The sequence below is a fragment of the Cetorhinus maximus genome, chromosome 10 (genome assembly GCF_964194155.1).
Source record: "Cetorhinus maximus chromosome 10, sCetMax3.hap1.1, whole genome shotgun sequence".
Classification (NCBI taxonomy): Eukaryota; Metazoa; Chordata; class Chondrichthyes; order Lamniformes; family Cetorhinidae; genus Cetorhinus; species Cetorhinus maximus.
Genome location: NC_135888.1, coordinates 116,088,682 through 116,110,416, shown reverse-complemented (window position 1 = coordinate 116,110,416; position 21,735 = coordinate 116,088,682). Strand labels below are relative to the sequence as shown.

At 38.8% G+C, this 21,735-nt stretch overlaps 1 protein-coding gene across 5 annotated transcripts in view; it reads left to right on the top strand.

Annotated features, from left to right (window-relative positions):
• The window catches only part of rnf14 (ring finger protein 14), a 29,469-nt gene extending 7,938 nt beyond the window's left edge, over window positions 1–21,531 (top strand). For 4 of the 5 annotated variants that reach the window (XM_078551026.1, XM_078551028.1, XM_078551027.1 and 1 more), the window contains 7 exons: window positions 193–354; window positions 477–625; window positions 5,374–5,892; window positions 8,994–9,222; window positions 12,949–13,121; window positions 15,213–15,343; window positions 17,231–21,531. In XM_078551026.1, the coding sequence (XP_078407152.1) occupies window positions 201–354; window positions 477–625; window positions 5,374–5,892; window positions 8,994–9,222; window positions 12,949–13,121; window positions 15,213–15,343; window positions 17,231–17,303 (1,428 nt within the window). In that variant the 5' untranslated portion in view covers window positions 193–200 and the 3' untranslated portion in view covers window positions 17,304–21,531. Of the gene's footprint in view, window positions 1–192; window positions 355–476; window positions 626–5,373; window positions 5,893–8,993; window positions 9,223–12,948; window positions 13,122–15,212; window positions 15,348–17,230 lie in introns of those variants that run through there. The other variant, XM_078551031.1, reaches the window with a different exon arrangement.
• The last annotated feature ends 204 nt before the right edge of the window (window positions 21,532–21,735 follow it).

Sequence of the window (21,735 nt, the reverse complement as noted above, 5' to 3'; positions counted from 1 at the left end):
TGTGCTTGATTTGTTTCTTGGGAAGTTTTCTCTTAACTCTCCCACCAAATCCGTCTTATCCTTTCAATTAGCAATTCCGCATGAACTAAAAGTGAGAATGGGTTGAAAATATGACCTTAAGGTAGCCACTTGCAACTCACAAGGAGCATATTGGCAACAGTCAACAATTTTAAAAACTTGCTCAATTCCCAGGAATCTAGATGTCCACCAGGGATAAAGAAGAGCAGGAAGATGAGCTGCTGGCTCTTGCTAGTATTTATGAGGAGGACGAATTTAAACGTGCAGAATCTGTTCCGGGTGGAGAAATGAGCATTTGTTTGGAGTTGCCACCAAACTTCAAAGTAATTGTTTACGGTAAGTTGAAATAATGTTTTAAAAGTCCCTATCTGTAATTGTATGTTTGGAGTACATAATGGATTAGCAAAATTACAACCAAAGTTAATCCTGAAAATGACAATTAACTTTTCTTAACTCAGGTGATGAAAAGCAGAATAAAAAGGATCTGATTGAATACGTAGTTTCTTTCCTGCCTCCTCTTGTGTTGAACTTCGAACTTCCACCAGATTATCCATCGTGTTCAGCTCCTAAATATACCTTGAGCTGCAAGTGGCTTTTCCAAACTCAGGTTTGCGGCTGATTCTTGTTTTTAATAAAATAGAACATTTAAGGAAAGGGTGAAGGTTGCTAGAAGGGTACAGTTAAAACAACAACTCAGAAGACAACAAAGTATATTTCGACATTTGTGTGGGGAAATAAAAATAGAAGCAAAGTTATATTTTCACTTTGTCATTTTATTTACAAAGAACCTTGATTTTCTGGAACTATAATAATGTATTTATGTTACTTTTTAAATTAAATGTCAGTGCTATGTATTGCAAAAGATGTTATGGTAAGTAGTTGAACTTAAATATTACTTTTTTTTGTGGAGAGATTCACTGTGATGGCCACTCACATTACTATCCCCTTTACTAATGCTCAAGTGAATTCCTCTGATGTTTAGAATGTGAAGTAAAAGCCACCAGTTCTTTTAAGTAGAAAATTCTTAATTTTCCATTTCTCCCTCCATTCTTTTTTTCTATTCATTCATGGGATGTGGGCGTTGCTGGCTAGGCCAGCATTTATCATCCATCCCTAATTGCCCTTGAGATGATGGTGAGTTGCTGCCTTGAACTGCTGCAGTCCATGTGGTATAGGTACACCTACAGTGCTGTTAGGGAGGGAGTTCTAGGATTTTCACCCAGCGACAGTGCAGCACCAGTGCTCACCACCACCTTCTCAAGGGCAACTAGTGATGGGCAATAAATGCTGGCCCAGCCAGCGAAGCCCATATCCCGTGAATGAATTTTTAAAAAAGTGAAGGAACAGTGATATATTTCCAAGTCAGGATGGTGAGTGGCTTGGAGGGGAACTTCCAGCTGGTGGTGTTCCCATGTGTCTGCTGCCCTTGTCCTTCTAGATGGTAGTGATCGTGGATTTGGGAGGTGCTGTCTAAGGAGCCTTGGTGAGTTCCTGCAGTGATTCTTGTAGATGGCACACACTGCTGCCACTGTGTGTCGGCGGTGGAGGGAGTGAATGTTTGTGGATGGGGTGCCAATCAAGAGGCTGCTTTGTCCTGGATGGCGTCAAGCTTCTTGACTGTTATGGGAACTGCACTCATGCAGGCAAATGGAGAGTATTCCATCATGCTCCTAACTTGTGTCTTGCAGATGGTAGACAGGTTTTGGGGAGTCAGGAGGTGAAATACTTGCCGCAGGATTCCTAGCCTCTGACCCACTCTAGTAGCCACAGTATTTAAATGGCTAGTCCGATTGCGTTTCTCCAAGTATAATTAAAACTATAAATAATAAATAATAAAACTATAGAAGGCACTGGTTAGACCACACCTAGAATACTGTGAACAATTTTGATCCCCTTATTTAAGGAGATATACTGGCATTGGAGGCAGTCCCAAGGAGGTTCACTAGGTTGATCCCGGGTATGGAAGGATTTTCTTATGAGGATAGGTTGAGTAGGTTGGGCCTATACTCATTGAAGTTTAGAAGAATGAGAGGCGACCTTATTGAAACATATAAGATTCTTAGGGGGCTTGACAGAGTAAATGCTGAGAGGGTGTTTCCCCTTGTGGGAGAATCTAGGACCAGAGGGCATAATCTGAATAAGGGGTCGTCCATTTAAGACAAAGATGAGGAGGAATTTCTTCTCTCAGAGGATAGTGAATCTGTGGAATTCTTTACAGCAGAGGGCTGTAGAGGCTGGGTCGTTAAGCTATACAAGGCTGAGATAGACAGATTTTTAATCAGTAAGGGAATCAAGGGTTATGGGTAAAAGGCAGGAAAGTGGCATTGAGGATTATCAGATCAGCCATGGTCTCATTGAACGGTGGAGCAAACTTGATGGGCCGAATGGCTTACTGCTCCTACATCTTATGGTCTTATGGACAGTCAATGTTTCTTTTAAAAATTCTCTAAATATTCTTTTATGTCCCAAATAAAATTACTGGATTTTCTTTCCAAATCTATTGCCGATGTTATGATGCTCATGCTGTTTTGGTATGACCCATTCCACTGCATGAGATTAGAAAATGAATGGATGATGTAATCTATCTGCCTGAGAATTAATCCATGACACAATTGAAACATTCCATTTATAACCAGATAAAGGGTGTTTGGTGGGGTGGGGGTGGAGTGGGTGCGGAAACGCAGCATAAAAAGGTCTCCTGCAGATTTCTTAAATTTAGTAAGTTGAATAGAAGAGCTCCATCAGTAACTTTAACAGCTTGATGTAGTTTCATTCTTTGTTTTGTCTTGAGGCTCTGCCTTTATTTTTGATTGGCAGAATGGAGCCTTTGTCTCTGCTCTCTCCTCCCTGCCCCCAGCTCCCTCAGCTTCATCACTTAGTTCATTAATGCTATATGTTATTAAAGCCATAAACATCAAGATAGTCACAGGTTCAATTCCAAGTACTGTACCTGTTGAACTGGTGATCTCATGGTAATAATGGCTTGCTACAGTAGGCATTGCCATCCCCGGTTTATGGAAGGAAATATCAGCGTCAATCTCTGCTCCTGATTTCCCTTCAATATCTGCTGGACATCAATAACGGCAGAATTAGGCTCAACTGTGATTCTTTCCTTCTCAATTCCTTTGCTGCCCATCCACCATGAGCGGGAAGTAGACTTGAAATGCAGGTTTTATACTTGTATGTGAAGAATGGTCATGCGGGTGACCTAAACAATGAAATTGTAGCCAAAAAGGAGTTACTAGCTTTGGGAGAGGGTGAAAGGAAAAAAAATATAGAAACAGGGGGAAAACAAAAATATTTCCATTAAATCACAGGGTATCAAAATACTATTCAAAAATGAGCTCGTGTTGTAAATGAGAAATACTTCTTGAATCTGAGGCACTAAGGAGCAAGAATATAGATGTCCATAAACTCTAATTTGTGTTTTTAAAATTCTGTAGAGAGTAGAAGCCAGCACTCCAATCAGAGTTCCATTAGGTTTATTTTCAGTAGAACAGAGGTGATTATGGAGTGATTTGCTGGAGGTATTTAAAGTTATGCCTAGGTAGAACAGAATAGATAAGGAAAAGTGTTTCCAGTGATTAGGGGTCTAGAATAAAGGATATACAATAGAATGCTACATAGCACAAAAGGGAGCCATTTGTTCCAAATGAGCATATACTGACTCTTTGATAAAGCTGTTCAATTTAGTCCAACCTTTTTCCTCTCAATCCTTCAGAGTGGCTCTCTTCAAACGCATAACCGATTGCCTTTTGAACATTTCTGATTAATCTGATTCCTCTACCCTTTCAGGTAGTGTTCTAGATCATAACTGTGAAAATATTTCCCCTCATTTCCCTCTAATTCTTTAGACAATTATTTTAAATCTATGACTTCTGGTTACTGACTTACTTGTCCCTACTTGCTGTATCAAATCACTCAAAATTTGGAATACCTCTATTAGGTGTCTCCTCCTTCTTCTCTGTTCTAACAAGAACAATCATAGCTCCTCCAATCTCTCCACATAACTGAAGTTCCTCATCCCTGGTATAATCTTGATAAATCTCCTCTGTACCCTCTCCAGGGCCTTAACATCCTTTCCAAAGTATGGCGCCCAAGATATGTACACAATGCTCCAGCTGAGGCCTAATCAGTGATTTGTAAAGATTTTAGCCTGACTTCCTTGATTTTATATTCAAAGCCAAGTGTCCTATACACTTTCTTAACTTACTCTTCTTAAACATGAGATTTAAGACTGAGCAGGAGAAACCATTTTTTATACAGAACTGTAAGGCTGTGGAATGCAGTATGTAAGTTTGTGATTGATTATCAATTTTTAGGAATAAATTGGATTGTTTGTTGAAGGAAAGGGAGATACATGGGTATACTCGTGTGGAGGATAAACAGCATGTTTCTATGCTGGAATTTCTGTGTAATCCAGAGAACCCCTAAATGGATTTAATAATACATGAAAGTATCATGTTAGGGATTCACCAAAATGTATCCTTTTGCCTTGTAGTGCATTGGTATGTATGCAGAGAAAGATTTGCTTTTGCCTTGTTGTAATTCTAACGTTAATTCTGCAGCCTGCATTTTTTAAGTAGTAACGACAACAAAACCTTATTGACCATCGTTATAATTTACAAAGTGATGGCATCTGCTAAATCTTCTAACGTCAGCACATGCACAAAATAACATGGAAATCAAGATGTTCCTGTCAGTAGTTCTCCAGAGGGTGTGCTTTTGAGGCCCTCCCCTCACCCCTGCAAATTTGCAATCATTGGGAAATCTATGAAGCTATGAACAGCTTCCACTCATGCTGTTAGTGTTGCTTCAATTTACACTTTGCTCAAAGAAGTGTAACTGGGATCTTGAAGGTGTGCTAATTTCATGATTACTGCTAAATATACTCACTGGCCCTGAAAAGCTAATTTTACATTTGTAGAATGTCAAATTTTTTTATAATGATGATTTTTTAAAAATCCATTTTAAAATAAAATGTTTGATAGACTAGACCCTGAGAAAATATTTCACCTCCTGGTTGGGAGATCTAGAACACAGGGTCACAGACTCAGAATAAGGAGTTAGCCATTTAGGATTGAGATGAGGAGAAATTTCTTCATGTAAAAGGTTGTGAATCTTTGTAAATCTTTACCCCCAGAAAACTCTGGTTGCTCAGTCATTGAAAATATTCAGCCATGAATCTTGTTCAATAATGGAGCAGGCTCGAAGGTTTACAAACTAGTTTTAATCTTTATTAACAGCTATCTTTTGAGGTCAGCGCTGAGCGTCTTGCTTCACTGCTGACCTCAATTCGGGCCATTATTTTGTTCCTTATGTTGCTTGATAACCTGTTTATTTGTCTCCCAACAGCTCTCTGCACTTTGTGCTTGTTTAGATAGAATTTGGAAAGACAATGACAATTGTGTAGTGCTATTTTCATGGATGCAATTCTTAAAAGAAGAGACACTCTCCTTTTTACTAATCAAGTCTCCATTAGAAATCCAAAGAAACATTGATGAGAAATCTGATGACACTTCTTCTAATAATAAGGATAAAGAATTTGGATCACAGAACAAACTGAAGAACTTGAAAGAGTTTCCTCTTGACCCGAGAGCTATCCAGGATGTGGAGTCATGGTCTTGTGTTTTGCGTGAAATTTTGGACTTTGATCAGAATCAGCAACAGAAAGCCTTTCATAACAAGATGTTCACCTGCAGTGTATGCTTTTATGAAAAGCTGGGCATTGACTGCATGTACTTCAAGGATTGTATGCATGTGTACTGCAAGGGTTGTTTGAAAGAATATTTTGAGATACAGATCCGCGATGGGAATGTTCAGTGCCTTAACTGTCCTGAGCCAAAGTGTACTTCTGTTGCCACACCAGCTCAAGTAAGATCTTTTGAATTTTAAGCTACATAATTAACTGTTCATTAATCAATTTATTTCTTCAGTGTGAATCTATTGAGCAGAAACATGAAAGTGGTCTGGTTGCTAGCATCTTAACTCAAAGCATTTAGCCTAAAAATGAGCCAGGAACTGACTGCCCCACCCCTGCCAACTGCTATGAAGGTCATAACGTGTCTATCCTTTGTGCGCACACATTTCCAAATGTTGATCTTCAGTCATTATATTTCATTTGTAACATCTCAGCTATCACACATCACATCTCTAAAGTGTGTTTTGAACTTGTGCTCATTGACTCAAATTCTGTCTTCAGTAGTTAGCTACAAATCATAACTGAACATCTCAGTTGAAGTGATAAATATGGGTTGGTAAATATCTAATACAACACTACAAAGAGCTTATGAAAGTAATCAATCCTCAGTCACTGGGATATGAGAGAAATGGTTTATTGTATGGGAACTTGAAACACAGGGCAGTGGCATGACCCATTGTACTGGAAGAATATTGGAAAGGCACTGGTGGGTAGAACAGATTGTGTCCTAAGATCTTCATTTCCCAGAATGAAATCAAGGTTCTTTCCTTGCCGGATTAACAACATTATGATCTAGGAAGTAGTCTTATGAATTCACATACATATGACTCAATCCAGACTCCATTCTTCTTCCTAGTTTGCTTGTTTAATTTTTTTGATTGTTCGTGCCACTTCACAGTCACTTTTTTTCTCTAGTCTCAAATATCCAAGTCTTTCCGCACCCTTCTGCCACATTAGTTTAAATTGTCCCCCACTGCTCTATTTACCTTTTCTGCAAGGACAGTGGAAAGGTGTCATTTCATTTCAGGTGAGTCATCTCTTCTGCATAAACATACTTTGTTCCAGAAATCTCTACAATGACCTGAGAATTTCAACCTTCTCCTTGTTGGACCAACTCTGCAGCTATATGTTGCCTTTCCTTAATTTATCCATGGAATAGAAACAGTCTGGTGGATTATCAACCTTGAGGTCTTGTTATTCAAGCCAGTGCCTAGCTTCTTGACCTGTTTCACAATAACTCAAGTGCACTCTGTTATTGGTTTTGGCTGCTCTGTCTCCCTTTCCAGAGTTCTCAACCTGTTTCATGACATCTTGCACCATAGCACTAAGGAGGCAACATATTGTTTGGGACTCTTGAACATAACTGATAAAAAGGTTCTGACTACTCTGGACCACTCTTTGAATCGCTGTTGCTGTTCACCTCGTATTTGTCCAATACGATTGGTACTTGTGTAAACTTCTGTGCTCATACACTCCACTGGCATCTTGCAGATTCAAATGAATGAAAGGAAACTTTTGAATTAAACAGTGAAATTGGGTAAAAAAAACAACCAACCAATGAGGAATTACTGCAGACACAAAGATATTTAATTATTGGCCATCAGTAATATTTACTAATGAAAGAAAGAACAGAAACCAATTAAATTGCTCAAAATATTTTTGGTGCTTTTGTCTGCCATTTAACTTTGTTCCTAAATTGAGACAAATTAAAAAAGATTATAAGATTTGAACCCAAAAGTATGTACCTAAACAGCACTTTTGTGCTTAAAATGAGCTCATGGGCTTTCCAGAGATATCTCAATCTGTTGAGAGTCAATAAGTTAGGCTATAAATCCCAGCACGTTTTCTAGAATTTTTTAACATTTCATAGGTTGGCAATTTACAGAGTAAGCCAGGTCTCATTTTCCTCCCTTTCCCTGCATCCCCCAACCAGTGCTAGAGATGCACTGACACACAGAACAGGAAAAAACATATTTAAAAGCACTAAAGTTAATTGTAATTTTCTTTCACTAGTATAAAAATATCAAATCAAGGTTAGATATATTGCTGAAAAAACAATTTTTCTTACTATGCATCCTCTTCACCAGTATCTTCACTATTCTTTCCAAGTTACGTTTACTTCCCAGCACTCTGTGCATCCTTCAACCTCCTTGTTTAACTCCCTTCAGTTCAGCTTTCACCCTGCTCATAGCACCAAATCAACTCTAGCACAAGTTACAAATCACATCCCTTGTGACTCACAGATAACATTTATCCTTACTGTCCTCATGGCCTCTGCAGCATTTGACACAGTCAACCACACCATCCTCCTGTGGCCTTTTATCTTTTGTTCAGCTTTGTGGGACTACTCTTATGTGATTCCACTCCACTTTTCCCTAATACAGCCAGTGCATCTCCAGCAAAATTTATCTTGGCACTCCTTCATGGTCACCTCCAGCTTTCTGAATTTGGCTCCCTTCTCTCCTCCTTTCTTCATCTATATGCTGCCCTAAGTACTTTATTCTTTGCTATTGGGTCAGCTTCCATGACATTCAGCTCTCTTCTGTACAACATTCCTCAAACCTGTGACCACCTTTGGGCTGACTGAGAAATCTTGGAAAGTTTCAATTGCAATTTAGCTCCAACTGAGCTTGACCAACAGACAGATCAGTGTGTACTCAGGGCAGGTGAGCCGTCAAGCACTGGATGGATAACAAGAGCTTTGGTGTGCAAGTCAGCAAGCAGGTGGGCTAGGAACCATTTGGGCTGAATGGATAACCAGTTATCTACAGCTCTCTTATGGACAAAATTAAAATTTAATTATGACCATCTTGCTAATCTAATTTGTATTTAGTTATCTCCTTTCATTGCATTCATCACCACTCCCAAATACTGGCTGAAGAACTAGATCAGACTACAAAAAGAGAAAGAAATATTTTATTCTTTCCACATGGAAACATTGCTACTTTGTCAGAAATTCTATATTCAGGCTGATTATTCCATTAATATTGGAACATTAGCAATTTATTGGAATATTAGCCATTCGACTGTCAATGGATGTATTTTGAAATACTGGTTAATTCATTCAAAATTTCATCTAAGGAGAGTTTTTAGAAAATTAGAAAAAAATAATCTGCAGGAATCTCATTATCTAAGAAACAGTTGAATCATCTTGTCCATTTTAGAAGTCCTATCCGTTGAGAAGATAGAAAAAATAATAAATAAAACTTGTTTCATTAGATTTTTCAATTTCTGGAGTCTAAATTAAGCATTTGAAAATATTGCATCTTTATAGGTCAAAGAGCTGGTCAGGGAGGAGACATTTGCACGATACGACCGCCTTCTCCTTCAGTCTACATTGGACCTAATGACAGATGTAGTGTATTGCCCTCGTACTGTTTGCAAGTCAGTGGTGATGCTTGAGCCTGGAAACACCATGGGCATCTGTCCAGGATGTCGTTATGCTTTTTGTGCATTATGTGAAATGGCTTATCATGGAATTTCCCCATGTAGATTAAAAGCAGGTAAGGCCATGTTTTCACTTTAAAAAAGGTTAAGAATAGTTATATTGCACTATGCTGGTCTATGTCCTTTTGGATTTATGTAAACAGGCACTAATTTGGAAATGTTTTAATGGGTGGATGGTGACTGATATTCTGAAGTGTATGTGGGTTATTGTGGGATGGGGAAAAGAGGTACTTTCCTGTCTGTATCCCCTCAACTCCTGGCTGCTTTCTGTCTTGAAAGCAACAAAATTAAATTGTTTCCCCTGTTCCCACTGCCCCATGCCTTTCCCTTGGAGGAAAAGAAAGTTCAGAGAGGGGAAGTTGGTGGAGGAAGTTGCAGGGATTGGGAGGAGTGAGGGGGAACTGAGATCATGATCTTAAACATAAGGATGATCATTTTAAATCTGTGACACTGGGGAATTGTAGGTTACCATCAGTACTGCCCATGGATTAGTTGGGTTTGGTGTGGGATAAAAGACAGACGGGAGATAAAACACACACATTGGAACGAAAAAACTAAAATGCACATGGAGAACACAGGATGGTGGATGGAAGCTCTGAAAATTTTCGGATCGACAAGTTGACACAAAGCCTTTCAGCAGCCAAATTCTGTAATTACTGCATGAAGAATTTATTTTAGCAAACCAGTTATATATGTGGGCATCAGAATTTATAATGGGGAAATAGTTGACATAAAATACGATGACGGAAGTCAAGGATTTGAGAGGAAGTGCAAAAGTGCAAATGAACTTGAATTTATATAGTGCTATTCATAGAAACATAGCTTTTATTTCAGATATTTTTGAATTGTGGGGTATGTTTGCTGGTCTTGAGTGCAGCCACTGAGAATTCCAACCTCTACAAAATCTGCATTATTTAACATCTTCCAAATTACTAATTTCTTTATTTGGCAAGTTCATTGTCTGAATTTTTAATAATACAAATAATCATATATAAATGTTTTAGCTAACCACTATAGTTGAGTGGAGAAAAAGAGCTGGGGTTGTGGAAGGATGTTGGAACATTTTTGTAGCTTCACATATGCTGTTAATACTGCAGTTAATTCAGTGCAAACAATCAACATCTCCAAAAATAGATTAAGTGGACCATTTATCTCACTGCACACAGTAGGATCCCACAGACAGCAAATTGGCTGCTATGTTTACCTACTAAACAGCATTGCCTATGCTTCAGAAGCTCTGATGTGCTTCAGGGCATCCTGAAGCCCCGAAATGTGTGATTTGTAAGTAAATATTCTTTCTAGTTACAGGGGTCAAACTTATGACAAAAAGCATAGATATGGTTTATAGCACCTGTGATTGTGAACACTTTCTTCCCTAAACGAATACCTACCAACAATAAAAACGGTGGGCTAGAAGTTCTGCTTTGAGTGCAATCGCAATCCATATGCAAATTTGCTAGTTTTCTGAACAGAAGTCATTTTTCAAGTCTTTGTTTAAACTCGTTTGATCTGTCACAAATGTAAAATCTTCCATGACACAGTGCAATCAGGCAAAGTTTGTGAAAATAAGGGCAGGATTTTCCCTTGGGCGGGCGTGGCTGGCGGGCCCCGGCGCAGCCGTGAAATGTACTGACGCTCACAATTTCACTCTGGCTGGCCAATTAACGGCTAGCCAGCATGAAAGGCGCGTTGAAATGCTTAGCGCTGCTGGGGTAGGGGCGGGAGGAGGGCAAGCGCAGCAGTGTGCGCAGGGCAAGCGCAGACAGGTCGCTGAGGACACGGAGTTTCCTCAGGGAGCTGAAGATTTGTGCAAAGGAAAATAAAGCTTTAATAAATGATATAAACATGTCCCCACATGTGACTCAGTCACATGAAGAGGAACATGTTTAAAATGAAGTGGAAAAGTTTTTTTTTGCGTCTTTTTTTACTTACTGGTGGAAACCTCATCCTGCCCGTGGATGAGGTTTCATAAAAAATTCAAAGGCCACCTGGCCTATTCGCCCGCCTGCCAACCAAACGGTTGAGCGGGCAGTGAAAAATACAAATTAATTAATACTGTAAGGGCCTTAATAGGCCTCTTAATTGTTGGCAGGCGCGCTGCCGACTCTCTCGCATGCCCACCGACTGAAAGATTGTGTGAGATTTTACACCTGATCAGATTGGGCGCGCGCCCGCCTGATGGACGTAAAATCCTGCCCTAATTGTTTATTTTGTTCCCTAGCATTAAAAAATCCTTGATATTTTTAGGAACGGTAACACAGCTTCCAGCACATATTTTAAACCAGCGTAAAAGATGTAATTTGCACTTGCAATTCTGTGTCAATTTCTGGCAAATTGTGCTGGATTAACTAATGGAAACTTTGGGTGATAATTAATGGAGGCGACTGGGGTCTCGCCCGCTGGTTGGAGAGCAAGCAAGAGCCCAATGTCGCGTCTTTTCAGGAAGCCCCCCCTCATTAAGTGTCAATGAGGCATTTAACTGGACGGTGGTGGCCTTTCCACAGGATCAAGGACCCGGGAGGTGTGGGGTGGGGGCGTGCAGAAACCTTGGCCAATCAAAGACCAGCAGCTCTTCATTGGCGGTTGTGCTGGTACCACACCAACCCGAAGCCCAGATTTGCCAATGGACCCAGGCACGGGTGAGTGACGATGGGAGGAAGCTCGGCAGCAAGCGGAGGGGGGTGGTTCTCAGTGGGTCCCTTCCTGATGGCAGGCACCTTCATCAGGTGTATTCAGCCTTTGAACGAGCCCCCCCCCCCCCCAACCCACTCCTTGGAACTCTGCAAGCTACCCAGTGTTTACTTTTGGGCTTCCCATGTGTGATGAATCCCTGGCTGCCACAGGGTGAATATCAGTGGCAGCAGGATGAGGCCCTTAAGTGGGTGGGAAGGTGGTGGGATCCCCACCCGATTAAATTGCCTCCCTTCCACCAAACTCCGTCCTTTTTTTTTTATTTCTTCCACAACCTGCCTCCAGCACAGCAAAAGTGGGAGTAGTGGAAAAAAATCAATCAACAGTCAGGGCAAAAGGCTTCAGATATTGGCTTGTAGCTGCATCAGGGTCAGCAGGCCGAAATCCACACAGACTAAGGCCAACACAGGAAAGCTTCAGTTAGCAGGACAAGTACAGATGCATTGTTTTTGGGGGTGAAAGAATGAAACAGTACCTATTAGGATTGGATTGGGATGGAAAATAGTAACTTAGGTGATCAACTTCAGTCATCTAGGTGTAATGTGGAACTAGATATGAAATATTGGTAGCTACCTAATATATAAACAGTTAAATATTAAGGTTGAAATTGATTTTTTTTGGAAATGCTCTTGATTTGAGTTTGATCTAATCATTTTCAATAAACTACACTGTTTAAAGAGCCTTAATTTTGCTGAGGTACATTAGCTCTGAATGATTCATTTACAAACCTAACAGAACATGGAAGAGGTAAATTGTTCATCAAGTGTGCAATTTAATAAGGATAATCTGTAAGAAGGCCACGTGCACAATCTTAGATTACGGGAGAAGACTGGAATAAATGATTGCATTGTTTGGGTTGACTGGTTCATTGTGTGATTTGTCAATTTAAATGGTTTTCTACATAATGTTCATTCTGGTAACTGAAATACTAGAGCAATAGACTTAACCACTAGGACATGCTAGAATTTTAATTCCGCTGTCATTCACACTTGAACTTTTGTTAGACTGGCAGGAAGTACGAGGAAAGAAATCTGTTGTTTGTGAGCTAGCTAGTTACTTTGTTTCTCAGTCTTTCTTGGGATCTTTTTCAGAAAAACTTGCTGCGCTGCGTGATGAGTATTTGAAGGCTGATGAATCTGGCAAACATCATTTGGAAAAGTCTTATGGCCGCCGAGTGCTTCAGAAAGCAGTGGAGGAGTTCTGCAGTCAGGAATGGCTTGAAAAGAACTCAAAGCCATGTCCCCGCTGTGGCACAAACATACAGGTTAGTTGACCAGCTTGAAGGCGCACACTGAATTCAAAATTTTAATCATCACATACTGTGATAGTTGTATCACTGGACCTTATATCTTTACGAACTTCAGTTTGCAGTTTGTCTTTAAAATTTTAAAAATTCTTGTCAGAAATTGATGTAAGTTGATAGTTTTCGCACTTGTTTTAGATGGTTTTCATGTACAGTGTATATATTTCTAAGGTTCTTGTTCATGGAATTCATGGTTTTCCTTTTAATTTGCCGTGTCATGAATAGTCATGGTTTGAATGCCTAGCCCAGTAATTTTTTTTCTTCTTTATGTTATGTATTTTCCTTTTGATTACATTATTTGGTAAAAAGAAATTGGGAAAAATAGAAAAATTAAATTTTGTGCATTTTCTTTTTACTATGTAAGCTAAACATTTTCTGATCATTGTTAGAAATCCATTTTCAGAAATCCCCAGGGGCAGATATGTCTACTTGAATGCCCCTGTAAGCATGATACCTATGCTTTGGTACTAAGACAGCGGTGAATCAGCTACTAAAGTATGGTGGAGTAGCCCAAGGATATATTTTCCCTTTAAGGCTGGAAGGAAAAAAAATGGCCGAACCGCACTTATCATTATTGTGCAGTGACAAAGTTGAGATTGGGAACTAGGTGGATAATAAAACCTGCTTGGCATCATTTGTTGGCACTCCATAAAGGAACAAAATTCTCTGCTTTCCAACAGTGACCACTTAAAGTACATTGTTGGCTGTAAAGTGCTTGGGGATGTCATGGGATGATATATAAATGCAAATTCTTATACAGAAATCATGTTTTATATCATTCCTATTTCTATAAACTTCAAATGTTGTTGGAGCTTCATGACGATCGATTCTGCTGCTACAGTTCCTAATGCGTTGGAAGCAGTTCAGAGAAGGTTTAGAAGACTAATACCTGGAATGGATGGGTTGTCTTATGAGGAAATGTTGGACAGACTAGGCTTGTATCCACTGGAGTTTAGAATATAAGATCCTAAGGGGTCTTGACAGGGTGGGTGTGGAGAGGATGTTTCCTCTTGTGGGAGAATCTAGAACTAGGGGTCACTGTTTAAAAATAAGGGGTCACTCATTTAAAACAGATGAGAATTTTTTTCTTTCAGAGGGTCATGAGTCTTTGGAACTCTCTTCCTGAAAAGGTGGTGGAAGCAGAGTCTCTAAATATTTTTAAGGCAGAGGTGGATAGATTCTTGGTAAGCAAGGGGGTGATAGGTTATCAGAGGTAGATGGGATGCAGATTTCAGATTACTATTAAATCAGCCATGATCTTATTAAATGGTGGAGCAGGCTTGAGGGGCTGAATGGCCTATTCCTCCTTGTTTGTGTGTTCTAACAACTTACAGATGTTAGAACACACAAACAGACTAACAGAATTGAAACCTCAGTCAAGGTATCGTCGATAGCATTGTAGAATAAATTAGAAATGTAGGAAAATAGAAGCAGGAGTAGGTCATTCGGCCCTTCAAGCTTGCTCCACCATTCAGTATGATCATGGCTGATCCTCTATCTCAACGCCAAACTCCTCTCTCCCCATAGTCCTCGATGCCTTTAGAGCCTAGAAATCTATTTCCTTGAGTATATTCAGTGACTTGGCTTCCACAGCCTTCTGTGGTAGACAATTCCACAGGTTCACCACCTTCTGAGTGAAGAAGTTTCTCCTCATCTTAGTCCTAAATGGCCTACCCCGTATCCTGAGATTGTGACCCTTTGTTTTAGAACACTCAGCCAGCGGAAACATCATCCTTGCATCCAGTCTGTCCAGACCTGTCAGAAATTTATACGTTTCAATAAGAACCCCTCTCATTCTTCTAAACTCCAATGAATACAGACCTAGTCAGCCCAATCTCTCTTCATACGACAATCCTGTCAAACCAGGAATCAGTCTGGTGAACCTTTGTTGCACTCCCTCTTTGACAAGTATATCCTTTCTTAGGTAAGACGACCAAAACTGTACACAGTACTCCAGGTGTGGTCTCACCAAGGCCCTGTATAAAATAGCTTATCATGGAATGTTTTGTCATTGGGCTGCTGCAGTAGGATCTTATTTATGTTCCTTTCCAGAAGGTGAATGGATGCAATAAGATGACTTGCACTGGCTGTAAGCAGTATTTCTGTTGGCTTTGCATATGCCCACTTTCGAAAGTAAATCCATATAGTCACTTCAGCGATTCCTCGTCACCCTGCTTCAATGAGTGAGTTTCTTTTTTAATAGTTTTACCTTGATGTATTCTTAAACATTAGATTGCTTATAATGTTAAGGCTTTCATGTTTATCTTTGTCTGGTGGCTTGCTGCATGTGATACTGAACAGTGACTATATTTGTTCAGACAGTGCAGATTGACTCGACCACAAAATGATGCAAACTGCAGCAAGTCTTGTAATTCACCAAATGTGCTGGTATTTTTAAAATTAAATTCCTTGCTGTAACACAGCTTGAACCTACATTAACTTATTTATTTACTTGTTCTGTTTTCCACATGATTGCTTATGTAACAAATATAACCATGAAATAAGTGAATAATAGGTTAATATAAGTTCAAGCTGCATTGTAACAAGAATTGAAAAAGAAAACAGTAAATCTGGTGTTTATTGTTTTGTAGGGTGTACCCATTTTATAACAGGCTATTACATTATGTAATATATAATTTATTGCATTTTGGAATTGCTTATGATAAGTGCAGAGATATGTTATTCAGTGGAAGCACTTGGATGGGTAGCAAGTAGAAAGATTCTAAGGTGGATGGACTAGAAGGAAGGAGAACTTCAGGGGCTTGGATGTCCGAGCATGGATAGTGGTGTCAATTTGGAATTACTGTGAACCTGCGATTTGAGAACATGAGATTTGGAACTGGCTCTAGTAGCATTGGTGGATGCAAAACTATGTATATAGAGTGCAGCCAAACAGGACTTTTGTGGCGGCTGATCAGCTGAAAATAGAGCAACCAGGACAGTGGCCAAGCTGTCGAGGTGAAAGCATCCCATGAAGGTTAGGGGCAGAAACAATAACTTGCAATGATGCAGCATCTATTGATTTAGAAGAATGTTCCGTGGCATTTCATACAGGAGGAGGGGTGCTCGCTGACACTTTGGGAGAAGGATAGGAAAGGTGACAGAATGGCATAGAGAAGCCCTAATTTCTTCGAAATAAGAATTAAAACATAAAATGCAGTCTCAAAGTCCCCAGTAATTTAACAGTTAATACTTGTGAAAGCAGTGGTGAAGTTGGCGCAAATTGAAAATATTTGTACATCAGTGTCCTGTGGTGTGCCCAGTGAAATAGTGATATGGAATTTTAATGCATGTGTGGAGTGTTCTACATGGAGAATCTGACAATGTAGAGGAGGGATTAACAGATTATACATGCAGATATGAAAATGAGCAGTGAATCTGTGGAGTCCTGTATTATGATGTGCACGTAAAGGCCCAAGAAATGTCGGGGGCCAAGGCTAGACAAAAGAAACAGTAGTAGACAAGGCAAAGCTACCCAGAAGAGGAGATGAAAATTCTGTTGCAATAGAAAGATAAAATGGGTGAGTCTGACGAGTTTTTTTCTTTTTTCAGAATGTGTTGATTATAAATTATATTTTCATGGGTTTATAGTGAGGTGGATGATGAACCACCATCTGTTGAAAGGAATTTGGAAAACATTCTTCAGAGACATGTTTGAAGGTAGCATTTGTGTGTTTTGATTAGATGTAATTTCCCAGAAACCAGTCTCTGCTTGCATCCCACAGATGTGTCAAAATATTTCCCATGTTCTATTTACAATTTTCCTCTCTGGAAAAAGTACTCGAGACATAAAACTTCCTTAGCATTATCAGTTGATGTTGCTTGATGACAAAAGTTTTTTTTTTCGAAAATCATTGTCCATTTGGCTACCAGAGCTGATTTCTCAGAAGACTCTTACAGAATTCTGCCTTGGGCCTGCATTTGAGTCCTGTCCTACATCCCGAAAGTTGCTGTGATAATTCTTGCAGTTATGGTTCACACACACTAAATTGAAGTAATGATACAGGTAGGTCAAGCTTCAAAAGAAATTCAATAAGGTGCCCTTTGTAATAATACTTGTTATTTTGCAGGCTTTTCCAAGGTATTGAGTTTGAAGCAGAAGAGGATTTCTTGAGTGATGAAGATGATGATGGAATTGTTTAAGCTGTTTTCTGAAGCTGCTGAATCATCATTACGTAAAGCTTGTGTGTTAACCATGCAGCTATTATCTTCAGTGTCATCAATCATAGTTGAAACAACCCCTGGCGATGATTTTAGCACTTATCGTTGGCCATGATGAGACATATGGCTCAGAATATATAGTATTCTAGGGATGTTTGTTTTCAGCTTTAAACATTTATACACACACAATATATTTGAGCAAATTAAGCTGACAAAATTGAGAGGAAGATCATGTTTTATTTAACTTGGACAGCATTCTGAGGGAAGTATTTACGTAGTTGAGTAAAATTGAAAACCCTTGTCATTGGGAGCCAGTTTCAAAAATAGTTGACGACAGAGAAATATCAATGCTATCTTTATTTTCCAATTTAATAAAAATGTTTCTCCACCACCACCTCGCCACCTTCCACAAATTTTGGACATTCAGATCACATCCGCAGTAGCAATTGTTTGTAGGCCTCTTACTGTGGCTCTTAACCTATTCGCTAGGATATTGATGTCCAAACTTTTTATCCTGATGGGCCACTTAATCCTGGAGTTTTGTAAGCCAACAAATGCTATCATTTCTGAATGTAGTTTCCCTACTTGATGCAACAGCTCAAACTGTGTGGAGCTTTTATTGAGGTATTTTCAGTTTTGACACTGGAATGGACACGGGTTTTGTTGCAGTCCTGATTTTTTTTTACATTAAGAGAAAATGCCAGAAATACTGAGTAGATTGGGCAGTATCTCTGGATCGAGAGACAGTTAATGTTTCAAGTAGATGAACTATCATCAGAACCTGAAACACCAACTCAGTTGATCAGTTAGCATCTATGCGCAGAGAAACCGTATTTCCAGCATGTTCTGTTTCCAGCATCCGTGGTATTTACATTCCGGTTTCAGCAATATGGATGTGGTTTGGGTCGTAGGGGGATGGTGATGGCGGGTAGTTAGAGAGAAAAGAGGCATATAAAAGTTTATATTTGTACTATGCAAGAAAGTGCGAGATGGTAATAATGGAGCAGCCACCCAGAGCCCTACAGCTTTTTGGATTTCATTCAATATTTAAGGCAACACTCATCATCTGATGCAAAAAACTGCAAAAGCTGCAGCTTTTAACTCATAGCTATTTGGTGCCTTCACTTGCCCAAGCCAAGTGACTAAATCAATATTTATTACACATTAAAACAGGAAGAAACAGACATTTTAGAGTTTGAAGCTAAAAGGTAGCATTAAAGTTCCTGTAATTAAGCTTGGCCCAGTTAGTCATATTTTATTCTGCTTTCTCTTGCCTGCCACCCCACCACCACAATCCCCTTCATGAAAAGGAAATCATTTTTCGCTCTATTTGGCAACTCATTCATATGCACTTTACTTCTGGAGTGCCTCAGCATCTTTTTTGTGGGGTAAATGTGAAGCCTTCATCCTGCTATTTCTCTCTGTGTGCATCTTGATCACTTCACCCCAAAACCCTGCCAGTCACTGGAGCACTTCTTTCTTTATTTCCTCTAAACCATGCACATGGTAATGGGGACTAACAGAGAATCACTGTAAGAAGGTGTTCTTGGAGATGCCTGTACCTATTTCAAGAATAATGTACAAGAATTTGTAGACTAGGGCCACTTATTAATTGTAGTTGTAATTTGAACATTGTAGACAGGAATGTGAACAAGAATAGTTTCTTCACACTCTCTTGCCCTTCACACTTCAAAGCTGCTTATAGTAGAGCTTAGAAATAAATTACGGAAGATCACAGGTTTTTAATATATTGGCATATACAGTGACAGTTTTCTTTAAAAATAAAGATATCTATAGAACCAAGAAGTCACATTAAATTTCATAAGTGGCTATTAATGCTTATAACAGGCTAACAATCTCCTCCAAGCAAATTCAACTCTGTTTAAACAGTCAAGAAATAATTAATAAAAATGGATATCCAGGTTAATGATTGCTCATAATTATGTCTTGTAGGTTTTGAAAGAATTTTGATTGTTTTATTCTCTCAACTTGATCTCTTTTGGATGAATTAGGTTTTGAGTCTCTTAAAGTAGCAATTTACCTCAGCCTGCTTGAACTGGATTTTAGGACTGTCACAAATCAACAATCTTTCTGCTGTGTTTTGATACACATGCTTCTGCAGAAGTCCCTGGGTTTTCCCTTTGTTTTCTGATGACCCATTTGTTATATGCTTTAATGAAACAATCCTGTGGTAATTCAAGAAATTCAGTGCAAATATGATACTACAGCATTGGCAGGATGCTGGTCAGTTGAAGAAAGGGAACTAGGTCCTGAACAGATTGGAGTTTTTGTCCATGAAGGGAGTAAAATTGTTGTCAGGTCCTGCAGCCTGCCAAGCCTGTTGGCCTTGCTGGCTCAAGTGATGTAATCAAAGGTCCAGGAGCAAGTCTGCTAGTCCCTCTCCTCGGCAAGTGGGTGGTGGAAGGGAGCAATAGAATTGTTGGTTTAAAAATGAATGATTGCAATTGTGGATCAGCCTGAAATGATTAGCTCATCATATTATGAACACTTTTTTAAATTGCTGCATTTTTGTGCACAAAGGTGACTGCTCTTTGGGCTGCATTTCTGTTGTGCTTCCTAGATATTCTTGCATAAAATCTGTCTATTAACTCTTACAAGGAAAGCATTTCTTTCAATTAAACTGTGCAATCTTAATCTGTTATGCCATCATGTTCCCTTATGTAAGACTCATTTAAAGTGTCATGGAGAAGAAATATTCTTTGAAATTCAAGAAATAATTGAATAAAATGTTTTTGTGACTTCTGGTGATCTTATGTTCTGAATAACACTAAAATGTTTGCAGTTATCTTTATAGTTAACCACATGCCTACTGGATGTAATTTTTAAAAATGGTTTTCTTCCACTAGATATTCATTGGGTGCTTTAAACCTCAGTTAACTTATTGTTTTTGATTAATATGATGTCATGCAATGCAGCTTACTGTCTCATATCAATGAAATGACATGAAAAATGATGTATACTAAATGTTACTGCAGCGGCAGTGAATTTTGGAAGTTAACATTCAACAATGAGTTTTTCTATGATAAAGGAAATATCTATAGAGCTTCAAGTTGCCTTTTTTTAGTCAGCAAGTTATTTTTAAAGTTTCTTGTTTGCAGCTTTATTTATAGGAGTAGCCATTGAAAAGTACATCTCTGATCACTTTGTAAATTGGTATACTTTTTGAAAAAGATAAAGAATAGTAAACACAAACTACTGTGGGTTATGATTGATGGCACCACATGTTTGTGACCCATTTGCCCTCTTAACACCCTTACTTTGATTTAATGACCATTCTGGATTTGTATTAAAAATTCTCCTGCTTAAAAGTCCATCCTGAAGGAAGTCACTTGACAGGTTTTACTGCGTTTTATTAATCGTATCTTGTTACCCTAGGACATGATAAAGCACCTGAGCTTTCAGGGATTTGACAATGCAATAAAATGTATTGAACTTATTTGAACATTTAGTATTGTGACCTCTGCATTTGCTTAGGATTTTACCAATGGAACATATCTATCATTGTACAATGTAGGTCATTTAGGCCTAATTCTGTAAGGCATTCTTTGTAGTTAATGTGCAGTGACATCCAAACTGATGCATTATGTTTCGATTACAATCTCTGAGGTTTATTAAGTCACTGGGAGGAAGAACATGCACATTACTGGTTACTTGCAAAGCTGAAATGGTGGAAGCACCCTCAATTTAAGATGCCATTTAACCCTAAGATTGGTACAATCTTTGGTAAATAGTGTGGTCCCTGTGGTTTTTTTTTAAAAATAAACTTTTCCTCTAACCGTTCACTAAGAACTTTCTTATTGCATTCCCGATACAATTCAGGTCTTCCACTAAAACAGCTGCTTTTACCCATGTAGTTCTACTTTTCGTGGCATGCTCTATTACACAAGACGACTGAGGTTACAATTAGATCAGCTCACAAGAAAAATGTTACTGGGAAGTGTTACAGTTTTTTGCAATTGGTTTTAAATTCATTCAGGTGGGCATAATTTCAGGATTAGCATTTTTAAAAAATACAATCCTTAAAGAAAGATATTGTTTTACAACAAAAAGCGTAACTGCTGTGAAATAGTGTTCAGACAGTACTGCAAGAATATATATATATATATATGATGTTTAAAATTGAATTTCTTCTTGTATAAAAGTATGTGATGAAGGTTAACAGTTCTGTCGAATAAACAATTGATGGATGTATTGGCTTAGGCTTTATTCTTTGGTAAATTTTACGAATCTTTTGGATTTGATTTTGAAATGGCTGATTAGCTTATCATAAAGTGGAAAGGGGTTTTTCCATAAGATTGCCACAATGGAAAATTTTATCACTCTGAACTAGATCCATATTTTTAAAACTCATGTTTATATGTATTTCCTGTTGACATTGTGCGTTATAAATTAC